The 23,598-nt window shown below is 38.6% G+C and overlaps 1 protein-coding gene across 5 annotated transcripts in view; it reads right to left on the reverse strand.

Annotated features, from left to right (window-relative positions):
• The window catches only part of POC1B (POC1 centriolar protein B), a 92,669-nt gene that overhangs the window by 19,074 nt on the left and 49,997 nt on the right, over window positions 1–23,598 (reverse strand). For 4 of the 5 annotated variants that reach the window (XM_078076402.1, XM_078076399.1, XM_036097291.2 and 1 more), the window contains one exon: window positions 17,263–17,343. The exons of the other annotated variant lie outside the window; for it this stretch is intronic. In XM_078076402.1, the coding sequence (XP_077932528.1) occupies window positions 17,263–17,343 (81 nt within the window). The remainder of the gene's footprint in view (window positions 1–17,262; window positions 17,344–23,598) is intronic. 5 annotated transcript variants of the gene reach the window in all.

Here is a 23,598-nt window from a genome sequence, read left to right on the forward strand (position 1 = left end):
TGTCCTATCTTGGGAAACTCTTTACTCAGTAGTTCCAAATTCAAGATCAGTCACCTCCTCTCCATACCCTATGTTACTGCTCTCCATCAAGCACTCCCAGCTTTGTATCCGGATTGCTACTGCAAGTGCCCCCTACTTTTCTATGCCTCCAGTCTCACCTCCCTCACCCGTCCTTTATCATATTTTCAGAGTACCTATCTGAAATTCAAACTTGCTTGTCACTCTCCTGCTTAAAATCCTTCACTGGTCCTCCTGAAATTCTCACGGTGAATTCAAACACCTTCAAATGGCATTCAAGGTCATGCATGATCCAGTTTCATCTCTTCTCTCCTGACTCATCTCTTGCTATCCCTCAACCCCCCCCCCTCCAAATGCTGCAGCCAATCAAGAATGCCCACAGTATTCTGAATTCACCATGCCCTCTTAAGCCTTCTTGACTATGCAGAAACTGAACTCTGTCCTTGCTTCCCATATAATCCGGCAAATTCTTGAAGAATCTGCTCAGGTATCAACCCGTCTGGGAGGTTATTTCTGATTAACTTTCTGTTCCCCACCGTATTTTTCTAGTCTGCACACGCATATGTGTACACACACATGCACATTCCTTATTTAGCCACTCTGCTCCTGTCCTCCCATAGCAACTTAGGCATATATCCCTATTTCTGGACTTAGTCCCTCATCTGTACATTCTCACCGCTTGCTATATAACAACATTCAGCAAATGTATTGAATAAAAGAAAGAATGATCTATTCTAGCTGTATCTTTTGCTCACCCTTTCCCCCTATACTCACTGTTCAACTCATTTCAAACTGGCTTGCACCTGTATTACTCCATCAAAAAAAGCCCTCAAAATGGTAACCAAAAATCTCTGCCAAATTCATCAAACATTTTTCAGTCCTTCTCTCAGCTTTCAGCTATGTTGCTATACACATGCCCTTGAAACACTCCTCTCTTGGCTGCCAGGACGCTACGTGCTCCTATCCATCCCTGGCCTCCAGCCCTCTTTTTCAGTGCCTAGGGCACACCCAACTCCCCTGCAAGATGGTCTTTGCACACAATGTTCTTTCTGTCTAGCACACTCCAGTACTCCTAACTCTCTCATCTCAACTACTGCTGAAGCTTAGGTCGCATTTCTCAAACTTCAATGTACATGTAAACCACTGTGGATCTTATTAAAATGCAGAGTCTAATTCAGTAGGTCTAGGATGGGACTGGAGAATCCGCATTTCTAATAAGGTCCCAGATGATGCTCAAACTATTCATGGACCACATTTTGAAAAGTAAGGTTTTATTTTTTTATTTTGTGAAGAATTTATTTATTTATTTGAGAGAGAGAGAGAGTCTGAGAGACCACAAGCAGGGGGAGTGGCAGAGGGAGAGGGAGAAGCAGGCTCCCTGCTGAGCAGGGGGCCCACTGCGGGGCTCAATCCCAGGACCCCGGGCTCACGACCTGAGCTGAAGGCAGATGCTTAACCCACTGAGCCACCCAGGTGACCCTGAATAGGAAGGGGGTTTTATGTTTTTTTGTTTTTTTTATTATGTTATGTTAATCACCATACATTACATCATTAGTTTTCAATGTAGTGTTCCATGATTCATTGTTTGCGTATAACACCCAGTGCTCCATTCAGTATGTGCCTTCTTTAATACCCATCACCAGGCTAATCCATCCCCCCACCCCCCTCCCCTCTGCTGAGCGAAATAAGTCAATCAGAGAAAGACATGTATCATATGATCTCACTGATATGACGAATTCTTAATCTCAGGAAACAAACTGAGGGTTGCTGAATAGCAAGGTTTTATGTGCCAGTTCAAATGTCTTTCCAGGAGAACTTTCTCTGATTCTACCTTACCCACACACCTAATGAAGTCAAATGTCCCCAATTCTTACTCTCACTGTACCATGTAACTCTCCATGATAGCTTTTGCTTAGATTTACAATCTACGTTCATCCTTCTCCCCAGCCCCCAGTTCCCACCTAAGACCTGGCACATTCCTTTCTGAGAAATGAATGAACAGTGTCCATTGAGCCTTCTCCTGACAGGCCAAATCACACTAACACAACAAGGTTCACCGCCCCGAGCTCAGCTCCTACAAAAATCCAGCTGTCTGTGGTTAGTTCTCAGAGGGATGTTCTATTCCTTCCCAAGATTTGCTCATTTGGGGTCTGCTGAGCTATGGCCAGAGAGTAAATGATTCCACATGCACTGGCCTTTTTGTTCATTATAACAAGCGTGGCTGGACATAGTCTCCATGTACCGTCTACTAGGTACTCCAGATTCTCTTGGGCCGGGTATATAAGAAACAGAGTTTAACAAGTAAATTCTACTTATTGTGGCCAGATCCAAATCTTCTACCCCGGTGTGAGAAATATTTTGGCACCAGGAGGGAATGAGGCAGGAGGAAAAGACAAAAACTTTTAGTACACTCTGATTTTTTTCCATTTAAAATTCATTGCCTAGATTCTCATAAAATCTATTCTTTCTTGTGTTTAGGGAAAAAATTGACTAAAAATACTATAGGAAAAATTATATAAGTTAATGGCTGGATACAACAGCTAGAACATTTACATGATGGGGAATATAATGGAAGAGCTTAACTGTGTAAGACCCACGACAGGCAGAAGCAACGCCTCTGTTGCCAAGAGAGCTGCCTGGAAGGAGGGCTGAAGTGAACACTAAAAATAAACAAAACATAGTTTGAGATATGAACTCCATGAATGTCATTTCCCTTGACTGATAAATACATAAAAAATAGTCATAAGCACACAGCACAAATAAAAAGATATTAACACTTGATTAAAATATTAATATATCTGAGAAAATTGTTGCTCTCTGAATACAAGTTTTAAGTGTACTTAAGGGAAGAGATCATTTATTTCGAAATTAAAACAATTTTTTCCCCTCAATTCTGTTTGGTAAACCTCATAGTATACTCAACTTGAAAAATGGTGATGTATTTTTTTTAATAATAATCTCATTTGTGTGCAATTGTTGATGTCATTTAGTTGTATACCAGAAAGTAACTGTTTTTCCCAGAGGTGAGAGAAAAGGATGTGACCCTCTGATACATTAGTGCCCAAAATGTAAACAACCACAGTTTTATGCATTCATAATTCACAGAACACTTATGTATATAAATGATTTCTTGAAAAAGAAAGAACTTTTAAAATAGCATTAACATCTTGAATTTTTTTCAGAAATTTTACTGTGTACAGAATTATACAGAAAGTACACAGAATTTTCTAAAAGTACAAATCTGGGAGAGTACAGTGCTTAGTCAAATTTTTCAAATTTTCAACTGATTTTCCAAAGCACACAATTGTCTTCACTTTATCTTAATAATGATTTTCCAGTTTTGTTTAAGATAAGAAATTATTTTAGTTATTTATCATCCCCAAATTTCATTGTTATTCTTGTCCTCAAAATGCATATTTCAGAATTTGGAATAACATTCCTCAGCATGGTAATCTGCCTGATGCTAGATGTCATTTAGAATTAATTCATTTTACATAATATTAATTATGTAGAAAACGGACAAAGTAGGGCACAGATCCATTTTACTGAACCTGCAGTTTCAAACAGAAGTTGTCCAAGTGACCTAGGAAATGTCTTTGAAGGTTCCCACCTACGGGGACAAGGTATAACGTGGAAACACAGCTGTTACATAATGGCTCCCAAAGAGGCGATACCAGCAGAGCCTGAGGCGCAATGAACACGGAAGGACCGGGTCCCTGGGAACTGTAAGGACTCAGAATCTGAGGAATAATAACAGCAAGAGAAAAGAAAGGTTGGAGGAGACCACCTGGATTCTGCAAATGGGTATATAGCCTCAAATCAAGAGAAACAAACAAAATATGAGTTTGGGTATGCGTTCCAGCCTTGCCCACAAGATTTCTAGCCCAGCAAACTGAGGACATTTACGAAGAAAACATATTTCTGTTTAAAAATAAAAGTCAGTGGAAAATAGGATTCACCTTATAAAAATCGCACATAACCAAATCTGATGGAAACTGGTTATCACCTATTCTACAAAGGAAATAAAACCTGCACACACCAGAACTGATAGCAATAACAGCACCAAAGAAAACTTACGCACTCACAATTCTTGCCACAAAGAATATCCTTTCTTCAAAAGCAATGAACAAACAAAAAATGAAAATCCGTGGTAGGATGAGGTTGGGGACCTTGGGGGAGCAGTAAAAGAAAAGTAGCTAAAAAGCCCTATCAAGGGGGTAGAGCCATTCTATTATTGTGAAAGAGATTTAAAGATATAATAGCTCAATAACTAGTCTTACCAGGAAGCTATACCCACACAATTAGGCCTGAACTACCTATGATGAGCACACTATATGGCATGCCTCCTGAATAATCAATAAGAGACAGTGTGTCTTAAACACAATTCTTTTTGGTGAGGATTCTAATACTAAGTTAAGGATTTGTGCTTGTTAAAGTCTGGTATATGCCGAGGATTTAAGTACTTGGCAAGTAGGAATGGGTAATGTATAAAATCCCAAAGTAGGCTCCACAACCAATTACTTACAAGCACTGACATTAGGGCCTATTTCTCCATATGCTCCCAACCAAGTATTGAGGTCCTCAAAACCTGTCCCCCATTTCTCCCCAAACGAATATTCATCAGGCTTTTTTGGCTACTATGTTATACTACAGTGAAGAAATATTTACTTAGGATAAGCCCTATTGATAATAAGGAAGCTAAAATTAGGATTCAGAATGACAAGTCATGTGGTGTGGGTAGCTTAACTATTTCGGGAGTGATAGAGTGCAGGGGGGTCAGAGTTTGGGCTCTGAACTTAGTCCCATCTGGGCCCTAGCTCACCTCGATCACTTCACAGTTGGTGTGACTTTGGGCAAGTCACCTTAACCTTTTTTTAAGAATTATTTATTTGAGGGGCACCTGGGTGGCTCAGTCGTTAAGCGTCTGGCTTCAGCTCAGGTCATGATCCCAGGGTCCTGGGATCGAGCCCCACATCGGGCTGCCCCCTCAGCGGGAGCCTGCTTCTCCCTCTCCCACTCCCCCTGCTTGTGTTCCCTCTCTCGCTGTGTCTCTCTCTGTCAAATAAATAAAATCTTTAAAAAAAAAAAAAGAATTATTTATTTGAAAGAGTGAGAGAGCACGCGTGCACACAGGAGCGTGTGAGCAGGGGGAGGGCAGAGGGAGAGGGACAGAGAGAAAATCTCAAGCAGACTCCCTGCTGAGCACAGAACCTGACTTAGGGCTCGATCTGAAGACCCTAAGGTCATCAACTGAACCAAAATCAAGAGTCAGATGCTTAACTGACTGAGCCACCCAGGCGCCCCTGGGCAAGCTACCTTAACCTCTTTAGAGCTAAATTTGTGGAGAGAGTCTATGTGCATCCTTAGTAAGGAGACAAAATGCTTAGTTTTACATAGAAAATGGTGACTATTTTTGTGGAAACCACAGACATGTAAGGAGAATGCTCCTAAACGTGATTCAGTGAAACTTTAAAATACATGTCTATAATACTATATTCCCAGATGAGCAAATACAAGATGGTAAAGTTGGCAATCCTCCTCAAATTATTTTATAAATAAAATGCAACTCCCATCAACATTCCAAAGGAAAGTTTTTGGAGAACTAACAAAATAATTCTAAAGTTCATATGGATATCCAAGAAACATTTGAAGGGAAAACTTGTGCACTATATTTTAATGAAATATTCTGAAGTTACAGTAATTAAAAAGGTATGAAAATAGATCAAGAACAAACAGATCAATAAGACAGAAGATAAAGTGCCCAAACAGATAAAATACATAAGGATTTAGTTTTAAGAAGGTTCAAATCAGTGAGGAAAGAAACAATACAAATGGAGGATAACTTTGTTAACTATAAATATGTAACTTATAACCAAAATTAATTCATCTAGAATTTCAGATTTAATTGTCAAAAATAAAATTTAAGGGGTGCCTGGGTGGCTCAATCGGTTCAGCATCTGATTCTTGGTTTCAGCTCAGGTCATGATCTCATGGTCCTGGGATAGAGCCCAGTGCATCAGGCTCCATGCTCAGTGGGGAGTCTGCTTACCTCCCTCCCTCTGCCCTTCCCCCTCCCCCCCAGCTCCTGCATACACTTTCTCTTTCTCCCTCTGCTTCTCCCCACTTCTCTCTCACATAAATAAATTAAAAAAAAAAAAAAAAAACCTTAAGAAGAGTAGCTAGAGATATATTTGGGGAGTAGGGAAGGACTTTCTTTGCATAAACTCCAAAGAAATCATAAAATTAAAATAATGATACTTTTCAAGAAGTTAATGCAACTAAACCTATCAAAAATCAGAAAGAGAATTCAAGGGGAAATAGCAAAGAAAACTTCGTAGCACATGGCAAAGACCGTCAACCTTATTAATTAAAATGACTTAAGGATCAATTTTAAAAGGAACAAAATAGAAAAAATGGGCAAAACACACAAATAGGTAATTTTGAGAAATACAAATGAGCAGAAATTATGAAAACAGGTCAAAGCGCACAACCACACACACACACACACACACACCACACACTCACACAAGGTAACTATGGGCGATAATAGATATGTTAATTATTTCAACTGTGGTACTCATTTCACAATGTATTCATATATCAAAACATCACACTGTACACCTTATATACAATATATCCAATTTTCATTTGTCAAAAATAAACATTTTTAAAGAGCTCACAAGTCACTAAAAAATAAAAACACCTCTTGCTTATTACATTTTGAAAGGCTTTCTAAATTAAACATAATAATTAAATAAGTATAACACCTGACATATGTTTTAAAATGTAGGAAATGGGCACTCTAATTTAGTACTAGTGGGAATCCAAATTCACATGTTATAGACTGAATTTGCCTTATAGTTTCCGGGTTTTTTTTTTTTTTTAAAGTTCCTATCCTTTAATTCGGTGATTCCTCTTATAGAATGTTTCTTGGTTCCAAATCCACCCTTCAAAACTCTGTTCTGTGATGCTGAGATCGGGCCTCTGCAAACTATAGCTTTCTCTTGCCAGTGGGTTCCCTTATAGGCTCTGCCAAAAGAAGCCACGATGGGGAGGCCAGAGGTCAGAAGCAACAGAAGAGACTCCTCCCCCTGTTTGATTGCTGCTCCGGTCAGCCTCTTCCCAGCAGCAGCCTTGACCCTACAGACACACTAGCACCAGGTGACCAGTGCCCCTTCTCCAAGCCTCTAGCATCTAACAGCAGCAACCTCTTCCTGGGAGACTATATTTTAAATGTTAACAATAGTTGCCTCCTGGTAATTTTTTTTTCGTGTGTTTTCTCTCCTTATTTTTCTTTCTTCATATAATTAGGAAAGTTACTGCTTTAAAAACATACACACATTCACACTATATAGTGGTTAAAAGCACACTCTCTAAAGCTAGATAGAGTTCAAAATCCAGCTTTGTTACTTACTGGCTGGATGGCCTTGGGTAAATTTCAAGTGCCCAGGTTAGTATCCAATACATACAAGATGCTCAGAAAGAATTCCACTGAATGGATACACATATTTGTTTCCCTTGATAAAATTAGAAACGTATTGCTTACGATATCCTTTTTTTTTTCACTTAATAAAAAGATAAACAAAAACTGTATTTAAAAAATAAAAATCAGGGCGCCTGGGTGGCTCAGTTGGTTAAGCGACTGCCTTCGGCTCAGGTCATGATCCTGGAGTCCCTGGATCGAGTCCCGCATCGGGCTCCCTGCTCGGCAGGGAGTCTGCTTCTCCCTCTGACCCTCCCCCCTCTCATGTGCTTGCTCTCTCTCATTCTCTCTCTCTCAAATAAATAAATTAAAAAAATAAAAAAAAATAAAAAAATAAAAATCATACTTCCCTATGAAGATCTATAAGTGATTTTTAACTTTCACTTTAAAATAATTTCAAGCTTATAGAAAAGTTGCAAGAATAATGAAAAGGACTCTCATATACCCTTCATGCAGATTCATGTATTGACATTTTGCCACAACTTCTCTATCATTATCTATTTATCTAATTTTTTTCTGAATCTTTTGAGAGAAGCTGTAGACATTATGCCCCTTTACCTCAATTACTATTGTGGGTATTTACTAAGGACAAGAGCATTCTCCCATATAACCACAGTATCATTATCAAAATAAGGAAATTCAGCATTGATACTATCATCTAATATTCAGCCCATATTACATTTTTGCCAATTGTCTTAATCGTGTCCTATATAGCAATTTTCCCACTGACCCAGGATCCAATCTGGAATCACACACACTGTACTTAGTTGTTGTTAAATATGGTATGGCTATATAATATTCCATCCATGGATATACTATACTTCTATTTAACCAATACTCTCGTATAGGACATTTGATTTGTGTCCACCTTTTATTATAAGTCATGCTGGAATAAACATACTTGAATAGAAGTCTTTGTCAGTACATCTTATTATTTTTTTAAGATGACTTAGACTCTTTAGAATGATCATTTGGGATCCAACAGGAAAACAGAAACCACAACAGTTATTTTAACAGAGAGAATTTAATATAGGGAGCTGGTGAAACAGATTTGGAAGTCTGTAAAGGCTGAAAGGGAGCACGGAGGTAAGAAGAAATAGTAAATGCATGAAACAACTACCTCAGTAGCACTGGAGGACCAAAGGAAATATGTTGGATTACTGGACACCAGGCACTTAGAGGCCCCTAGCTGACTTGAGATGGTTTGTTCAGAGGAGAGAAGAGGAATGTTCATTAAAAAGACATTCTGAAAAGGAAGAGGAAATGCCTGGCATTCCTTCTCCATCCCCCCTTCAACTTAGAACAAACAAGTTAACTTGTATGTGCTTTAGTAAAATAATCCAAACAAACAGGCGAAAAGTAAAAGAATTTTGCCACCATAAGCACTGAAACCCAGCAAAATTCTGTAATGATTTGGAAAGCAATTTGTAATATAAAAACCGGGCTTTGTAGTGGCCATAATTATCTCATGCAAAGAGAAAACGCTATAGGAATTAGTTTTTTAAAAAGTCAAGTTATACCAAAACATTCTTCAACTGTAAAAATCCATTTGAAATGTAAATGATAGGAGTTGGTTGGTTGGTTCAAAGCAACAGAGTTTTATCTACGTTTGAGAATGTATGATTGTGCACACAGTATGCTACCTTCTACTGATGCCTACTTCAGAAAGTAAAAGAAAGGAAACGGAAAGACACAGTAGGAACTAGACAAGGACCAGCACTGGCCTTAATAGCCACGTCACTGATTATAGGGGTTTTAATCTCTCTGAAGCCCTAACATATTTTACAAATCCTGATTTCATAAAGTACAAAGAAATGACTGAAAATTCATATTAGCAGGTTGTTGACTACTTCCACCAAATAATTAACTGTCACGTGGCTGAAGAGATGAGCAAAGCCAACTAGCTTTACCGTGTATGCAGCACCAAATAACTCAAAACCAGACAGGTAGAGACAGACAGAACAGCTGAAAGCTGAGTTCCCGGTTTTCCACGAAACTCTGACAGACCCACATGCCGTGTTTAGCTCCACAGTGAACCACTCTCTGGGTCAGCAGCAGGAAGCTCATTCCCGGCTGACAGTCCAAGAGATAGGCACTTTTCAGAGTGCTACTGGAGTAATTTCCTGTGTGAAAAGCTCACTGCTGTTCTTGCATTCCTCAGGGTGCATTTCTTCTCATCTCAGAGGATGTTGCTCTTCCACAGGAAGAGGAAGGAACCAGTTGTTACTGGATGTGTGGGCGGAGAGAGCGGTGGGGCATTTTCAGCATGCCTCAAGCTCAGCTGTGGGAACCCGGGGTGCAGCTGAGATTCCCAGGCCTGGGACCCTGGGTAGTACTGCAGCAGTTAGGGGTCACGGCTTACAAAGACAGTATCTCAGGAAGCTGGAAGGCAGAAATAATACCTGGAACTCCAGTTCCCAGAAATGTGCTAATTTTCTAAAGGAAATTCTAAAAAAGTACTCTCTTGGGCTCCCAAATAGCGTATTTTATAAAATCTTTTTGTAAAGAGTCTCCTTTTTTTCTTTTTTCTTTTGTACATTTCATAAAGAAGAGTTTAAGTCCTAAATCATTTTTGTTGAAATTTCATTTGTATAACATTTTTTGGTAAAAGGAAACACTCATTTACGTAAGCTTTCTTTCTCTGTGACCTTGAAACTGAGAATGAAACTCAAATTGGTACATTTTTCAGTATAGCTAAGTCAAACACTTGGAACTTATGATCCTTATGATTTTTATTAAAAAGTACATTTTATTTGAAGGAAAAAAAGAAAGCCTCTGACCCCCACTATTAATCTTTTTCTAGTTGTACTATCTTAGTAAATTTTACAGATTACCAGAACTGTGTCTTCTAAAAAAAAAAAAAGGAAGACAGATAGACAGAAAGAAAGAGAGAAAGAAAGAAATAAAGAAAGAAAGTCATGTTCCTTTAACAGACTAAAAAGTTTTAGTTGGATTTTTTTTCTTTTTACAATCCAAAAACACATTTTTTAAAAGGTCAGCTCCACATTCACAACTGTTGGTAGTTTTTATAACATATGGGTCACGATATACTTCAAAAGCAAAGATACAACTAATTTGGAAATAGTCTCTTTCCATCTCTAATATTTTCTCTCCGATCTCTAAAATAACTTGTATCTGAAAAAAATGTGCTGTTTTCTTCTAAATGGTAAAAGATCTGTGAAAACATTTTTCTTCGTTAGTTCTGTTGATTATCATGTATATCTTCTTTTTAAAATGTCTCTGACAATTTAATTACTTCATTTCTTACAATTTCAAAGGACAATGTTTTAAAATTATTTCTCAACCCAAATGAGAATTCCTCTTTTATTCCTACTAACCATCTCAGAGTTACATTTAACTTTTTGAGTTCTGGATAAAAAAAATTACTGTATCCTACTTGACATGATCATTATTGTTTGAAATGAAGACTAAAAGTCTTTTAATAAAAGGTGGACAAATTGTGGACGGTACCAGCCAGTGAGTCTGGATACAGATTCTACAAACATCTATGTTCATTTCCTTTCAAACGCTTAGAGCAAGGGTCAGGAGAAAGATACCGCAGGGCCATTGAACCAATGTCTAAAGATACTGTTAAATTGTCTGTTTCCTAAAGCTTAGTAAGCAGCAACAAAGTTACAAACATACCTAGTTTCAGAAATCATATGGACTAAACTTACAAATTAAATGCCATCTTATAAAATACTGCAAAGTTTAAAAACTTAAAAAAGAATCTCCCCTACCTCCAAATTTGGAGGTGGTTTATATATGTAAATCCAGCAATGTTAGCTTACAGGAAAGTAGTGAAAGCAGGAGGATTGTGCAACCTGATTTTTGCTTATTTTCCTGGAAAAGTAAATGGGGAACCTGAGGACAATAAATTGCGTATTACCATTTTACACTTTTAAAGTTATAAATTTTAGTTTTGAGACATTTAGGTTTGCATACACCATGTTCTTTTGAGTAAGTCTTTCCAAATCTTTGCTTACATAAGCAGTTAGGAACTGGAATAACTCTGAACTAGTTATGCAATGTTGTTTAGTAACCAGGACAAACTGTTGCCACAACATCCATGGAAATAGTTTCTCTGTATCTGCAAGTTTCCTCTTTGTGTGTCTGTATATTTTATCAATGCATTAATATTTTTCAGAGAGCATATATCATATGACCATTTCCATGAAAGCATGTAACACTTTTCTTCCTAAAAATACGCTGAGACAAAAGAGTGCGCTTTGCTGAAAACACCAATCTCCATGACATCTAGGAGGGAGGAGTGTGTTTTACTACTGTGCTTCCCGAAGTCACAGCAACAGCAGAGTATCTCCTGCACTAATTCAACTGATCTGATCGCTTTCCTGAGCCTAAAAAGGACGTGGTAAAACCACAGCTCTTTTTCTCTCAGCAATCCCTCTGGCAAAGTGATGCAGAGCCAGGAGATAATCTCAGCTATCCTGAGGTTCCTCAAGGCTACACCTTACTGTCCCTGGGGAAAGGAGATAGGGAATCCCACAGCTGACGTCCGACCTGTCAGGAAATCCTCTTGGCTCTGCCTTCAAAACACGTCCAGAATCGGATCACTTACCCACCTCCTCTGCTACCACTGTGGGTCAAGGCACTCTGGCCTCCCATCTGACTACTCATTCGCTTCCTAATTAGCCAGTCGGCTTGCTTCTCTCCACCACCCCGGGGCCGATTCTCAACACAGGCGTAGCCACAGTGAACCTATTAAAACCTAAGTCAAACAAGCTCCACCTCTGAAGGAAACCCTCCGGTGGCCCCTATCTCACTCTCAATCTGCCCTTCTGGCACTGCTCCCACCTGCCTGGAGCGCCTGCCCAGATATCCTCACAGCTTGCTCACTTCATCCCTCACATGCCCCTTCCCGCACGACTTGTCCCAGCCATACTACCTAAAGCACACCCTTGCTCCTGTCTGCCTTCAGTGCTTTCTACACCTTTGCGTTTTGGCGGGGGTCTATATACGCTATGCTCTACCATACAACACAGTCTACCCTTTTAATCTGTGAATTGCCTGTCTTCCCCACTAGAAAGTAGAAAGCAGGCTTCTCCGGGGCAGGTATTTTTGTTTCGTTCACTTTTTCTAAAGTCAAGAACAGTGAAGGACACAGAATAGTTACCTAAAATACAAGTATGGATTAAGAGACATATATGTTGTGAGTAGGCATGTTGCTGGCCTTCTACCACATCTGGTACCCACTAAGTCAAGCAACTTAAAGATCCCAAACTAGACCGATGAACTTTTATTATTGGGGTATATATTTTCAATTATTTCTGAGACATCTACTTATACCTTGCTTTCCTCAACTGTAACGTCCCACTCAAAATCCTACCCAACTCTGGTCAGGTCAGGAACCGCTCAAAAGTTTCCTTCTAGAGAAATTCTCCACCCCATTAATGATCTTTTCTGAGTACTTCCATCAGTAAGCTTTCATGACAGGCACATACACTTGGCATCTAGTATGCTGAAATTGCCACTTATTTCTTAAACTCTTATTTCTATTGGGCTAGGTTGTAAGTTTCTTGAAGTCAGCTCACTGAGCATCTCATGTAATGTCTTCGTGTACTATATTTTAAATATTTTGACTGATGGAGCAACAAAAGACTGTAAACCCTTGATTTTTTTCTATAATATAATTGCAAATTCTCATTTATCGTAAAGAATTAATTTGACCTGAAATACTGTCCCCAATTCTAAATAAAGGTACCCACATTAAGTTCGTATTCTACACAGTTGCCAGAATGAAGATGAGAACACTGTTTTGGTTCTCAGTGAAGAGTCCAGTGTTTTGATAATCAGTCAGAGGAACACTAGCAAGATTATCAATTTCATTTTGTTCATTTGTAGGACAAATAACAGTAAAATTAGGGCATCAAAACTTAGGAATATAGTTGACCTAGAATAAAATATTTTAATAATCCTAGAATATTTTAAATAAATTTTGTTTACAGTCAGTATTGTTTTTAAGAAAGACTTTATGTTAGGATACAGAAGAGAAATTCCTATCTTGCCGCCTTTTACAGGAGAGAGGTTAGACTAGGGGAGGGTCTGGAACATCCCATATAGCCACATCCCATGTCGGAGCTAATGCTAAATGATGCTGTACAACGGTGATGACAGAATCTTGGTCTAGTTCTAACTGAATAAATGAAAATATTAAAAAGACTCAATGGAATCTTTGAAAACCCTCAGAAAATCAGTACATAATAAGTAACAATGTAATCAGAATAAAGATTTAGGAATTTGAGATCAACATTTTAAAATTGTATCTATTTGAGCGCCAGTATATCCCTTTATAAACTGCCCCCCCATTCTGTTTTTATTTGTTTGTTTGTTTGTTTTTAACAGCAATGGTTTAAAAATGCAGATTGGTGGGATGCCTGGGTGGCCCAGTCGGTTCAGGGTCTGCCTTCAGCTCAGGTCATGATCCCAGGGTCCTGGGATTGAGCCCTGCATCGGGCTCCTTGCTCAGTGGGGAGCCTGCTTCTCCCTCTGCCTCTGCTCCTCCCCCTGTGCTCCTGCTCTTCTACTTTCTCTCTCTCAAATAAATCTTAAAAAAAACTGCATTTTGGTAACAGCTTATCTTGATCCCGAAATACTGTATCAGCTGTCATGCCTGCCATCGAGGCACAAGCACAAGCCACAGAGACAGCAGCCGTTACACTGTATGCATGACTTGTGGTAAGAAAGCATCAGAGCCCAGGTATCAGCACTCGCAGATCTCCAGGTCAGTCCGAATGTAATACTAAATCAAGTCAAAGCAGAGCTAGAAGCCAACTGTTTCTTATATCATAACAAACCTGGCTTTTATCCTACTAGGAAATTTGACAAATTCAGGCTTAAAGAGTAATCTTTTTTATGTCCCATTCTTTTTTTTTTTTTTTTAAGATTTTATTTATTTATTTGACAGAGAGACACAGCGAGAGAGGGAACACAAGCAGGGGGAGTGGGAGAGGGAGAAACAGGCTTCCCACTGAGCAGGGAGCCCGACGCGGGGCTTGATCCCAGGACCCTGGGACCATGACCTGAGCGGAAGGCAGACGCTTAACGACTGAGCCACCCAGGAGCCCCTATGTCCCATTCTTGATAGAATGAATTCTAAGGAAAATTTCTTCCAGTCTTCTATGAAAACCAAATAAATCCCCCAGATAAGGAGTAACCACCACAACAAAAACCAAATCCACCCTTAAATACTGTTTTTTGGCTTCTAGTATTTCTCTGGGTTTTAGAATTATAATCACATGCAAAGTTCACATCACAAATACTTAATGCAGTTGTGCTTCATGCCAGAGCAGAAATGAATCTCCTTTACAATTATGCCTGATCTGATGTGCAGAAGCAAGAGAAAAGCAGCCAGTGTGCAGGGACTACAGATTAAGAATTACTTACCAGTAGATTAATGAGAAGATGGACATTTAAAGTGATTTCACTTTAGTTTTCTACCCAATTATCTATCAGTGAGCTAAAAGGAAGATATAGATATAGATATATATATTGAAAATTTAAAGGGAAAAGTTTTAGAGATATTATTTATAAAAAAGATGCCTTATGAGCATATATTTATGTCTTCAGAGAATGTCCTAGTAAAATAAATAAAATCAGGAGTCTTTATACCTTGCCTGGAGGCAACCAGCTATCTTCCAGATTATAAAAAAATCTACCTGGGGCTCCTGAGTGGCTCAGTTGGTTAAACTACTGCCTTCGGCTCAAGTCATGATCCTGGAGTCCCGGGATCGAGTCCCACATCGGGCTCCCTGCTCAGCAGGGAGTCTGCTTCTCCCTCTGACCCTCGCCCCTCTTGTGCTCTCTCTCTCTCTCTCTCATTCTCTCTCTCAAATAAATAAATAAAATCTTAAAAAAAAAAAAATCTACCTGGACAGGACTTCATTAGCCTAATCCTAAACTGATTTATAGCAAGTAGGTTTTTGTTTTCCTGTGTTTTCTTCTCTGTTTTATTTTTATGAAGCATCAAGCACACAACTCTAAGTAACAGTAGAGTCTTCTTTGTAATACTTCTATACTGGGTTGAACCATGGGAAATCACTGACATTAGACCATTTTTGCCTATAAAATAGCAATTTCATATAATCCAACCCAGTATTATCCTTATGTGGACAATATCTGTACTCTTCAGTCTTATTAAAGGTTTTACGGGCATAGCTGCAAACTTGTCATGTGTTTATCATACAGAATTGTCCTCTTAAAGTCCCACATACATTGTAGTCCCTGAGTCAGGGTCCTATAACATGAAGCTGACTTGGGCACCTTTGGATCACCATCCAGGGATAGATACCCTGCTAGCACTTGCTAGGTGGTAATTATGCCACTTGCATAGCATACTGTAAAAAAAACATCTGGGTTCTTCAGGTCATGAGGCTTTGCAAAACTGCAAAGGTACCAGCAGGGAGAGTGAGTCTCAAAATGTAGACCAAAGACTTTTGATGATCTGTGATAACTTCTAAGCCAGGAATACCCAAATTCCGTAGACTAACAGCCTCATAAGAAGGCATCACATCTCAAAAACCACCCCTCTTTTGCTCCTCTTACTACAGGGGCAATAACCCATCCTATCGGAATTTATGCTTGTTGAGTAAGTCATTGAACATAAATGTATTAAGTACCTATTATAAGCCACCAATCAATGTGGCAAGAATTAGATGTCCAGTTAATTTTTAATGTCATAAGTAAGCTATTAATGCAGAAGTGCTAAGAGGGATATTTTATAAACATGAATACTATAAGAGACAGGACCACAGACCTGCTTGAGGTTCTGTGACAATTCTGCATGACAATCAGCCTGTTGGTTACCGCCCCCCCCCCCCAACCCAGGGTGATTTCTTGTCGCTGGAACTTCTCATGAGTGATCTATGAGTCTTCTCTGCCTGGGATTAACAGTGAAAGAACCCTTAATGAGTACAGTTCTTTCTGGTACAGGATAGATTCAACATGGACTAGTCCCTCTACAGAATTCCTCTACCAAAAATACCATTCTTGAGATCTGCTGGAAAGGGTGTAATGTCATAATGTCAAGTGTTTTTATTTGTTTTCTTTCTTGGCCACACATTAATAATTTCTCCAAAATATTTAACTACACTGACACCATCACAGTAGTGTGACCAAAGACCATGCATGCCGTTCTTCCTACTCATTCTTATGACTAGTTTTGCCCTGACTAGCAGGAATTGATGACAGCGATGAGCTGCCTTGCAAAGGCTAACAGACTCAGATTGAAAGGCTGAAACTCTCAATCTCTGACTTTACACTGAGTAAATAAATTATATGTATATAGTTTTTATAAACAAAATTGCAAATACTAGAAATACTTAATCTCTGGATAATCCATCAAGAGGGATGAACGAAGAGAAATGACTGCTTTTTTTACAGCTTCTCAGGAGAAAACTAGAAGTGAGTTTAGCATCTCTGAAAGGTAATTAACAGAGAAGAAAATCTGTTCTGTGACAACAAAGTGAAATGTCACTTGGATGGCACCTTAATAGGGAATGAGACAGTGAGGACGGGTTAGACTGAGTTTAAGGTCATCAAAGTAAAAGCTTTTCTGAAAATTGGTGCTGCTCCCCCTTGTGGCTATTTAGACACATTGTAAATATGACTTTTTATACAAGTTTTCTTAATGCTAAAATGTTAGGCTATTTAGCCCACTTTTTATCTCCTCTCCCACACATTTTTTAAGGAAAATGGATTTTGCCAAATAATTAAATGCCACTTAAATGTCAAAGAAAACTTACTGTGGTAGAATCAAAAGAAAGGACGTCCACAACAGGGGGAGAAGAAGTCTGCAAATCAATTACCTCAAGCTTTGGATTAATCTGTGTATATATATAAGAAAAGTGAACATTAGTTTTTTTCTACCATAAGAAACTGGATGCTATTTGTAACAACCTAGAGGGTATTTCCTAATACATTCTAAAATTAAAATATATTGCTATATTTATAAACATGGATGCAAAAATTTTAAACATAATATTAGCCTATCAAATCTATCAATGTATAAGAAAAGATCATTATGACCAAGCTGAATTTATCCCAGGAATAAAAAGTTGATTTTACATTAGAAAATCAATATAATTCACCTTTATAAAGGGATTTTTAAAATAAAATAAAATAAAATGACCCACCTCAAAAGATGCAGAAAAAAGTCCTAGCCAGTTCATTAAAACAAGAAAAGGAAATAAAAGGTGTAAGATGTAAGAATTGGAACAGAAGAAATAAAACTGTCATTCATATGTAATTATCTATGGAGAAATTCCAAGAGAATCTATTGCTAAATCATTAGAACTAATAAGAGGATTCATGAGATCCAAAATCCATACACGAAATCAAATGCATGTCTGTACTTCAACACACAGAAAATGTAAATTTTAAAAAGACATCATTTATAGGGCGCCTTGCTGGCTCAGTCAGTAGAGTATGCGACTCTTGATCTCGGGGTGGTGAGTTCAAGCCCCATGTTGGGCGTAGAGCTTACATTGAAAACAATAATAAAAAATTTTTTAAAAAGAATAAAAAGACATCATTTACAATACCATAAAAAAATTTAAATACATCACAATAAAAATACAAAGATGTATAAGATCTCATGGGAAAAATAATAAAACTAATGTAAAAGATATTTAAAAAGACTTAACTAAATAGAAAGCTATACCATAAAGAGCTCAGAAACAGCGCCCTACATACATGGAAAATAAATACAAAAGAAAAATAGCACCACAAATCAATAGAGGAAGGATGATTATAGTTGAGAAAATTGGCTCACTATATGACATACAAAAGTAGACAGTAGATAGGCTGTAAAACCTAAATGTTACGTTAAAACTAGGAAGTTACAGGGGCGCCTGGGTGGCTCAGTCAGTTAAGCATCTGCCTTCACTGGAGGTCATGATCCCAGGATCCTGGGATCGATGCCTACACTGGGCTCCTTGCTCTGTGGGGAGCCCGCTTCTCCCTCTCCTCCCTGCTTGTACTCTCTCACTGTCTCTCCTTCTCTCTCTCTCAAATAAAAAAATAAAATCTTAAAAAAAACAACTAGGAAGTTATAAACTATAAGGTAAATGTAAAGAATATCTTTGTCACATGGGGTCAAAAAGGACGTCTTAACAAGAGCCACAAAAGCAAACCCTAAGGCAAAAAATAACAACACCACCGAATTTTTAAAAACCTGATGCATCTGATGACATCAAAATTAAGAATCCCTGTTTAACAATGGACACCACAAAGTTAACAATCAGATCATGGAAAAGGAGATAGATTATGTCTAAAACTGGAAAAGTAGGTTTTTCTTACATATCTACAAATCAATGTGAAAGACAGTGATCCCAAGAAAAAAAATTATGGAAGAGAAAACCTAACAGTTGATCAGCATGTGGAGAGATTTACAGAAACATTAGTAATTAGAGCAGATTAAAGCAAAATGTCACTTGACACCTATTAGATTCTGAAAATGAAAAAACTCAATGTTGCCAGCCTTGTTTATAGCGGTACTGTTTATAATGGTGGGGAAAAAAAGCCACAACCCAAAATCCCCTAATGTATATCAACAGTAAAAAAGACACATAAGACACATAAGTCGTGGTAATTACCACTGTGGTACATTCACTGGAATCCTATACAGCAGTGAAAATATATGAAATACAACTATGTACAAGATATGATTGTACAAATTTAGAATCTAAATGTATGACTCTCAGGATTTTAAATTTTTTTTAAGGATTTTATTTATTTGAGAGAGAGAGAAAGCACACATGAGCAGGGGGAGGGGCAGAGGGAGAGAGAGAATCTCAAGTGGACTCCCTGCTTAGTGCAGAGCCTGATGTGGGGCTCACTCCCAGGACCCTGAGATCATGACCTGAGCAAAAGGCAGACGCTTAACCGACTAAGCCACCCAGGCGCCCCACAGGATTTTAATTTTAAGTGAAAAAGCAGTTTATAAAGAAATACACACAGTATGATTTCATTTGTATAAAGCTTAAAACCACCTAAAACTAAATAACATCTAATTATAGATTAAAATATATTACAGTAAATGAAAAAAGGAAAGCAAGGGAATAATTAACTAGATTGGTGATTACTTCTGAAGGAGGTTACTTCAGAATTCAAGGAGACCAAAGAAAAAAAATTTTTTAAAAATCCACATCATCATCAAATACTTACTGAAGATTGTGAATACAAATTAGTTAACAAAGGGCAACAAAGATAGGAGAACTTTGTATCAAATGAATGGTACCAGCAAAGAGTATACAAGAATCTCAAAAAAGAAACTGTTGACTGGGCACTTAGAAAAACTTTTCCACGGAGGAAACACAGGAAGGGCTTAAGATGGATCCTTGAAAAAAAGGTTTAGAAAATAAAACCAGACAGAGATGAAGTAAAGAGCATTCCTGAGCATAGAGGCAGAATGCTGACATGATACTTTTGCACAGGGTAGTAATAAGACAGGTTGGCAAGGGGCAAACTGGGAAGGGTGAAGGAATTTGGGAAGGCACAAAAAAGTTGGAGCCTGCAATGTGCTTTAGCAAGGTGAATCTGACAGAGGCCTGCGGAGTACCCAGAAAAACGGCGGGTAACAGTGAGAACACTGCAACAGTCCAGGACCGTGCTGATAAGGGCTGAGCCCGTGGGAAGAGGAGCAGAATGATTTTAAAAACACTTATCATGTTTGATAGGTAAAGCTAGAGTTCTGGAAACGTTAAGAGGCTTTTATAATTATCCAGCCACTTGTATTAGAGGTGTGTGCCCCGGGATGCCCACGCCCCAGAAAAGGGGTTAGCGCGGTACAGGATGAGGATGAGGGCCTATCCGCGCAGCCTGTCAGCACCTCTGTTTCTTTCTGGCTCCAGACAGCAGAAAACACAGCCTCCTCCTATCAGCTCTGAGTCCGCATGGGAGGCCAAGATAAGAAAACTGAGCATGAATCACTTTCCTTCCATCTTAGCCTAGCCAGCCAAAGAGATTGCTTGCAGACATTTTATTCTCTTTTATCTACTGCCACCTAGTGTAGATATGAAATCATTTACCTATGAAAAATAGAATCTGGTTTTACCATCTGAAATTTGAACTGCTCAAAAATCTAAATCCCATGCAAACAGCATCTCTCACAGAGAAATCCGTAAACTTCTCAAAGTTGGAAAACTCTTGATGTAACTAACAAGTTGCTGCCACATATATTAAATGGAGCAGGGCATTCTTACTAAGGAAAACCTTACAGTCTTCTCCAAAAGAAAATATGTGGAGAGGGTGATGCTTCCAGTGAGGCTCTTTGCTAGCTAACCTCTAGGAATATTAACAGTCCCTCCTAGCTCTCTGTCCTTATTAAAGGGAAGAACCGTGTCATAACTACACTCACCTGGAAATGGAGTGGGCTGTCTTTTGAGGGGCTGAGTTCTCTCTATCAATGAACCAGGACATATCATTGAGGGGTTTGTGCAGGAGAGAAACCTCATGTGCACCACCCCACTCTGAGGCCCTGTGTACCCACCACACTGAGGAGTCCATGAGCACAAGGACTGCTACTAACAAACTCGGAAGGGCAAGGAATCTGCCTATCTTGTTCTTTGTTGCATACTCTAAAGCTAGTACAATGCCCAACACGTAGAGACTTACTATCTGTTATCAGAGTACCATTTAATTTTGATTATTTTGAAGCATTACATCAAAATGGTTAAAAGCACAAAATGGAACCAGAGAGCCTGGGTTGAAATTCTAGCACCGCCACTTACTAACTTTAAGTTTTAACTTACATGTGCCTCAATTTCTCAAGGAATAAAAATAGTACTTCACAGAGCTTTAAAGGAAGATTTAATGACAAATTATGTAAGCCAATTAGAATAACTTTGTATGTATTTAATACTGTTATTATTACTAATATTATTATTATGTAATCTCTGGAGAACATTTATTGAGGCCCAAATAATATAAACATATGCCATGGCTAGAAATAAAATACAAGATTTGTAGAGAAGCGGTCATTTTTTATCCAAAATTATGTTTCCAACTTTAAGAAAAGATTGAGATAAAAACCCAATCTCAGACCTGAAGACTTAAATTGATCATTTTTCAACAATGAATCATGGCCAGACTGTCACAAATTATTATTATATAGATATTTGGTTAAGTTAAAGGGATTTTTCCTTCCTGTTAAGTATCACACAGAATTTCCTGTGCAATATTAAGAACTTATAGATTAAGTTCATCTCAAATGGCTATTATAAGATTAAAAGCCACCAGAACAATTATTTAATAAATTCTTTTTAACTAACCATAATCCCTTCCTACACTATTCTGCAATTCTCCTAGAATAACTGTTTTGGTGCTTGTCACCCTTAGGATGGCTTTATTGTCTTCCCATTAAAATATGCAAAAGAGGAAGGTACTGCACACACATTAAGTTCCCCTTCAAGAACTGGAGGCAGAACTCTGCAGTTCAGCTCATGTCAGTCTGAAGAAGATAAAGACAGCATGAATTAACGATGTCCCCTAGCAAAATGTGGTCTAAGATACCTTGTTTTAGGGGTGCCTGGGTGGCTCAGATGGTTAAGTGTCTGCCTTCAGCTTAGGTCATGATCCCAGGGTCCTAGAATTGAGCCCCGTGTCAGGCTTCCAGCTCAGTGGGGAGTCGGCTTCTCCCTCTGCCACTCCCCCTGCTTGTGCTCTCTCTCTCTCTTTCAAATAAATAAATAAAATCTTAAAAAAAAAAAAAAAGATACCTTGTTTTAAAATTGGGCTTCTTTCCCACTAAAAAAAGAAAGAAGCTGTTCTCTGTTTTTAATTAAGATGGAGTGCCTCGGGGGCACCTGGCTGGCTTAGTCAGTAGAGCGTGCAACTCTTGATCTCGGGGTTGTAGGTTCGAGCCCCACGTTGGATGTAGAGATTACTTAAAATTTAAAAATACATATTTAAAAAAAAAAAAAGATGGCGTGCGCAGACCAGAAGTGCTACAACAAAGGATCCTGCAGTTTGATCAGCGGAAAGGACACAGCTCACGCCGCTGGTGCTGGGACTGTATGTTGCGTGCCTTCTTTCATGTGGCCTTCTTTCATTTATTCTAAAAGCAAGCTGCTATCGCCCTCTCTATCCATGTAAGAATTAGTAATTTACTTATTTTCTCAGTTGGAACCCAAGGTCTAAGACTCCACCTTCAAACAAGCAAAGCACCTAAGCTGGCAAATAGGTGGCTTTCACAAAAGGCCAAACGATTTCACCCAGAAGACTGAGATTATGCCACTCAAATGAGCCTCACAGAAAATACACAAAAATATAAACCAAAGGAATACTAGGTTGCTTCAAACTCAGAAATGGAATACTCATGGTTACTACAAAAAGAGCAACTGAGGGAAATTAACTAGATCATTTGGGAGCCATTTTTTCTACATCTTTTTTTCTTTTTTTTTTAAAGATTTATTTATTTATTTGACAGAGAGACACAGCGAGAGAGGGAACACAAGCAGGGAGAGTGGGAGAGGGAGAAGCAGGCTTCCCGCAGAGCAGGGAGCCCAATGCGGGGCTCGATCCCAGGACCCTGGGATCATGACCTGAGCCGAAGGCAGACGCTTAACGACTGAGCCACCCAGGCGCCCCTTTTTCTACATCTTTTAATAATACTTTTTATACTGTTAATCATGAATTCTGATCTCAAAAAAAAAAGTTTTTTCTAATTTTTTTTTTTTTTAAGATTTTATTTATTTATTTGAGACAGAGAGAATGAGAGAGAGAGAGCACATGAGAGAGGGGAGGGTCAGAGGGAGAAGCAGGCTCCCTGCCGAGCAGGGAGCCCGATGCGGGACTCAATCCAGGGACTCCAGGATCATGACCTGAGCCGAAGGCAGTCGCTTAACCAACTGAGCCACCCAGGCGCCCAAGTTTTTTTCTAATTTTCAAATATTTCCCAAGTATGTATAAACTGACCTTGCCTAAACCTTTGAAAAAAAAAAATGAACCCACCAAATTTAGTAGTTCAAAGTAAAATGTACTGATCATAAACGGACATAGTAGTGATTCATCCTCTTCCATTCTAGTTGATATTTTCAAACTAATAGTCTTTTGGTTCTACGAGGGGTCCTTGGACATTA

Source organism: Halichoerus grypus, chromosome 6 (genome assembly GCF_964656455.1).
Source record: "Halichoerus grypus chromosome 6, mHalGry1.hap1.1, whole genome shotgun sequence".
In the NCBI taxonomy this organism is placed as follows: Eukaryota; Metazoa; Chordata; class Mammalia; order Carnivora; family Phocidae; genus Halichoerus; species Halichoerus grypus.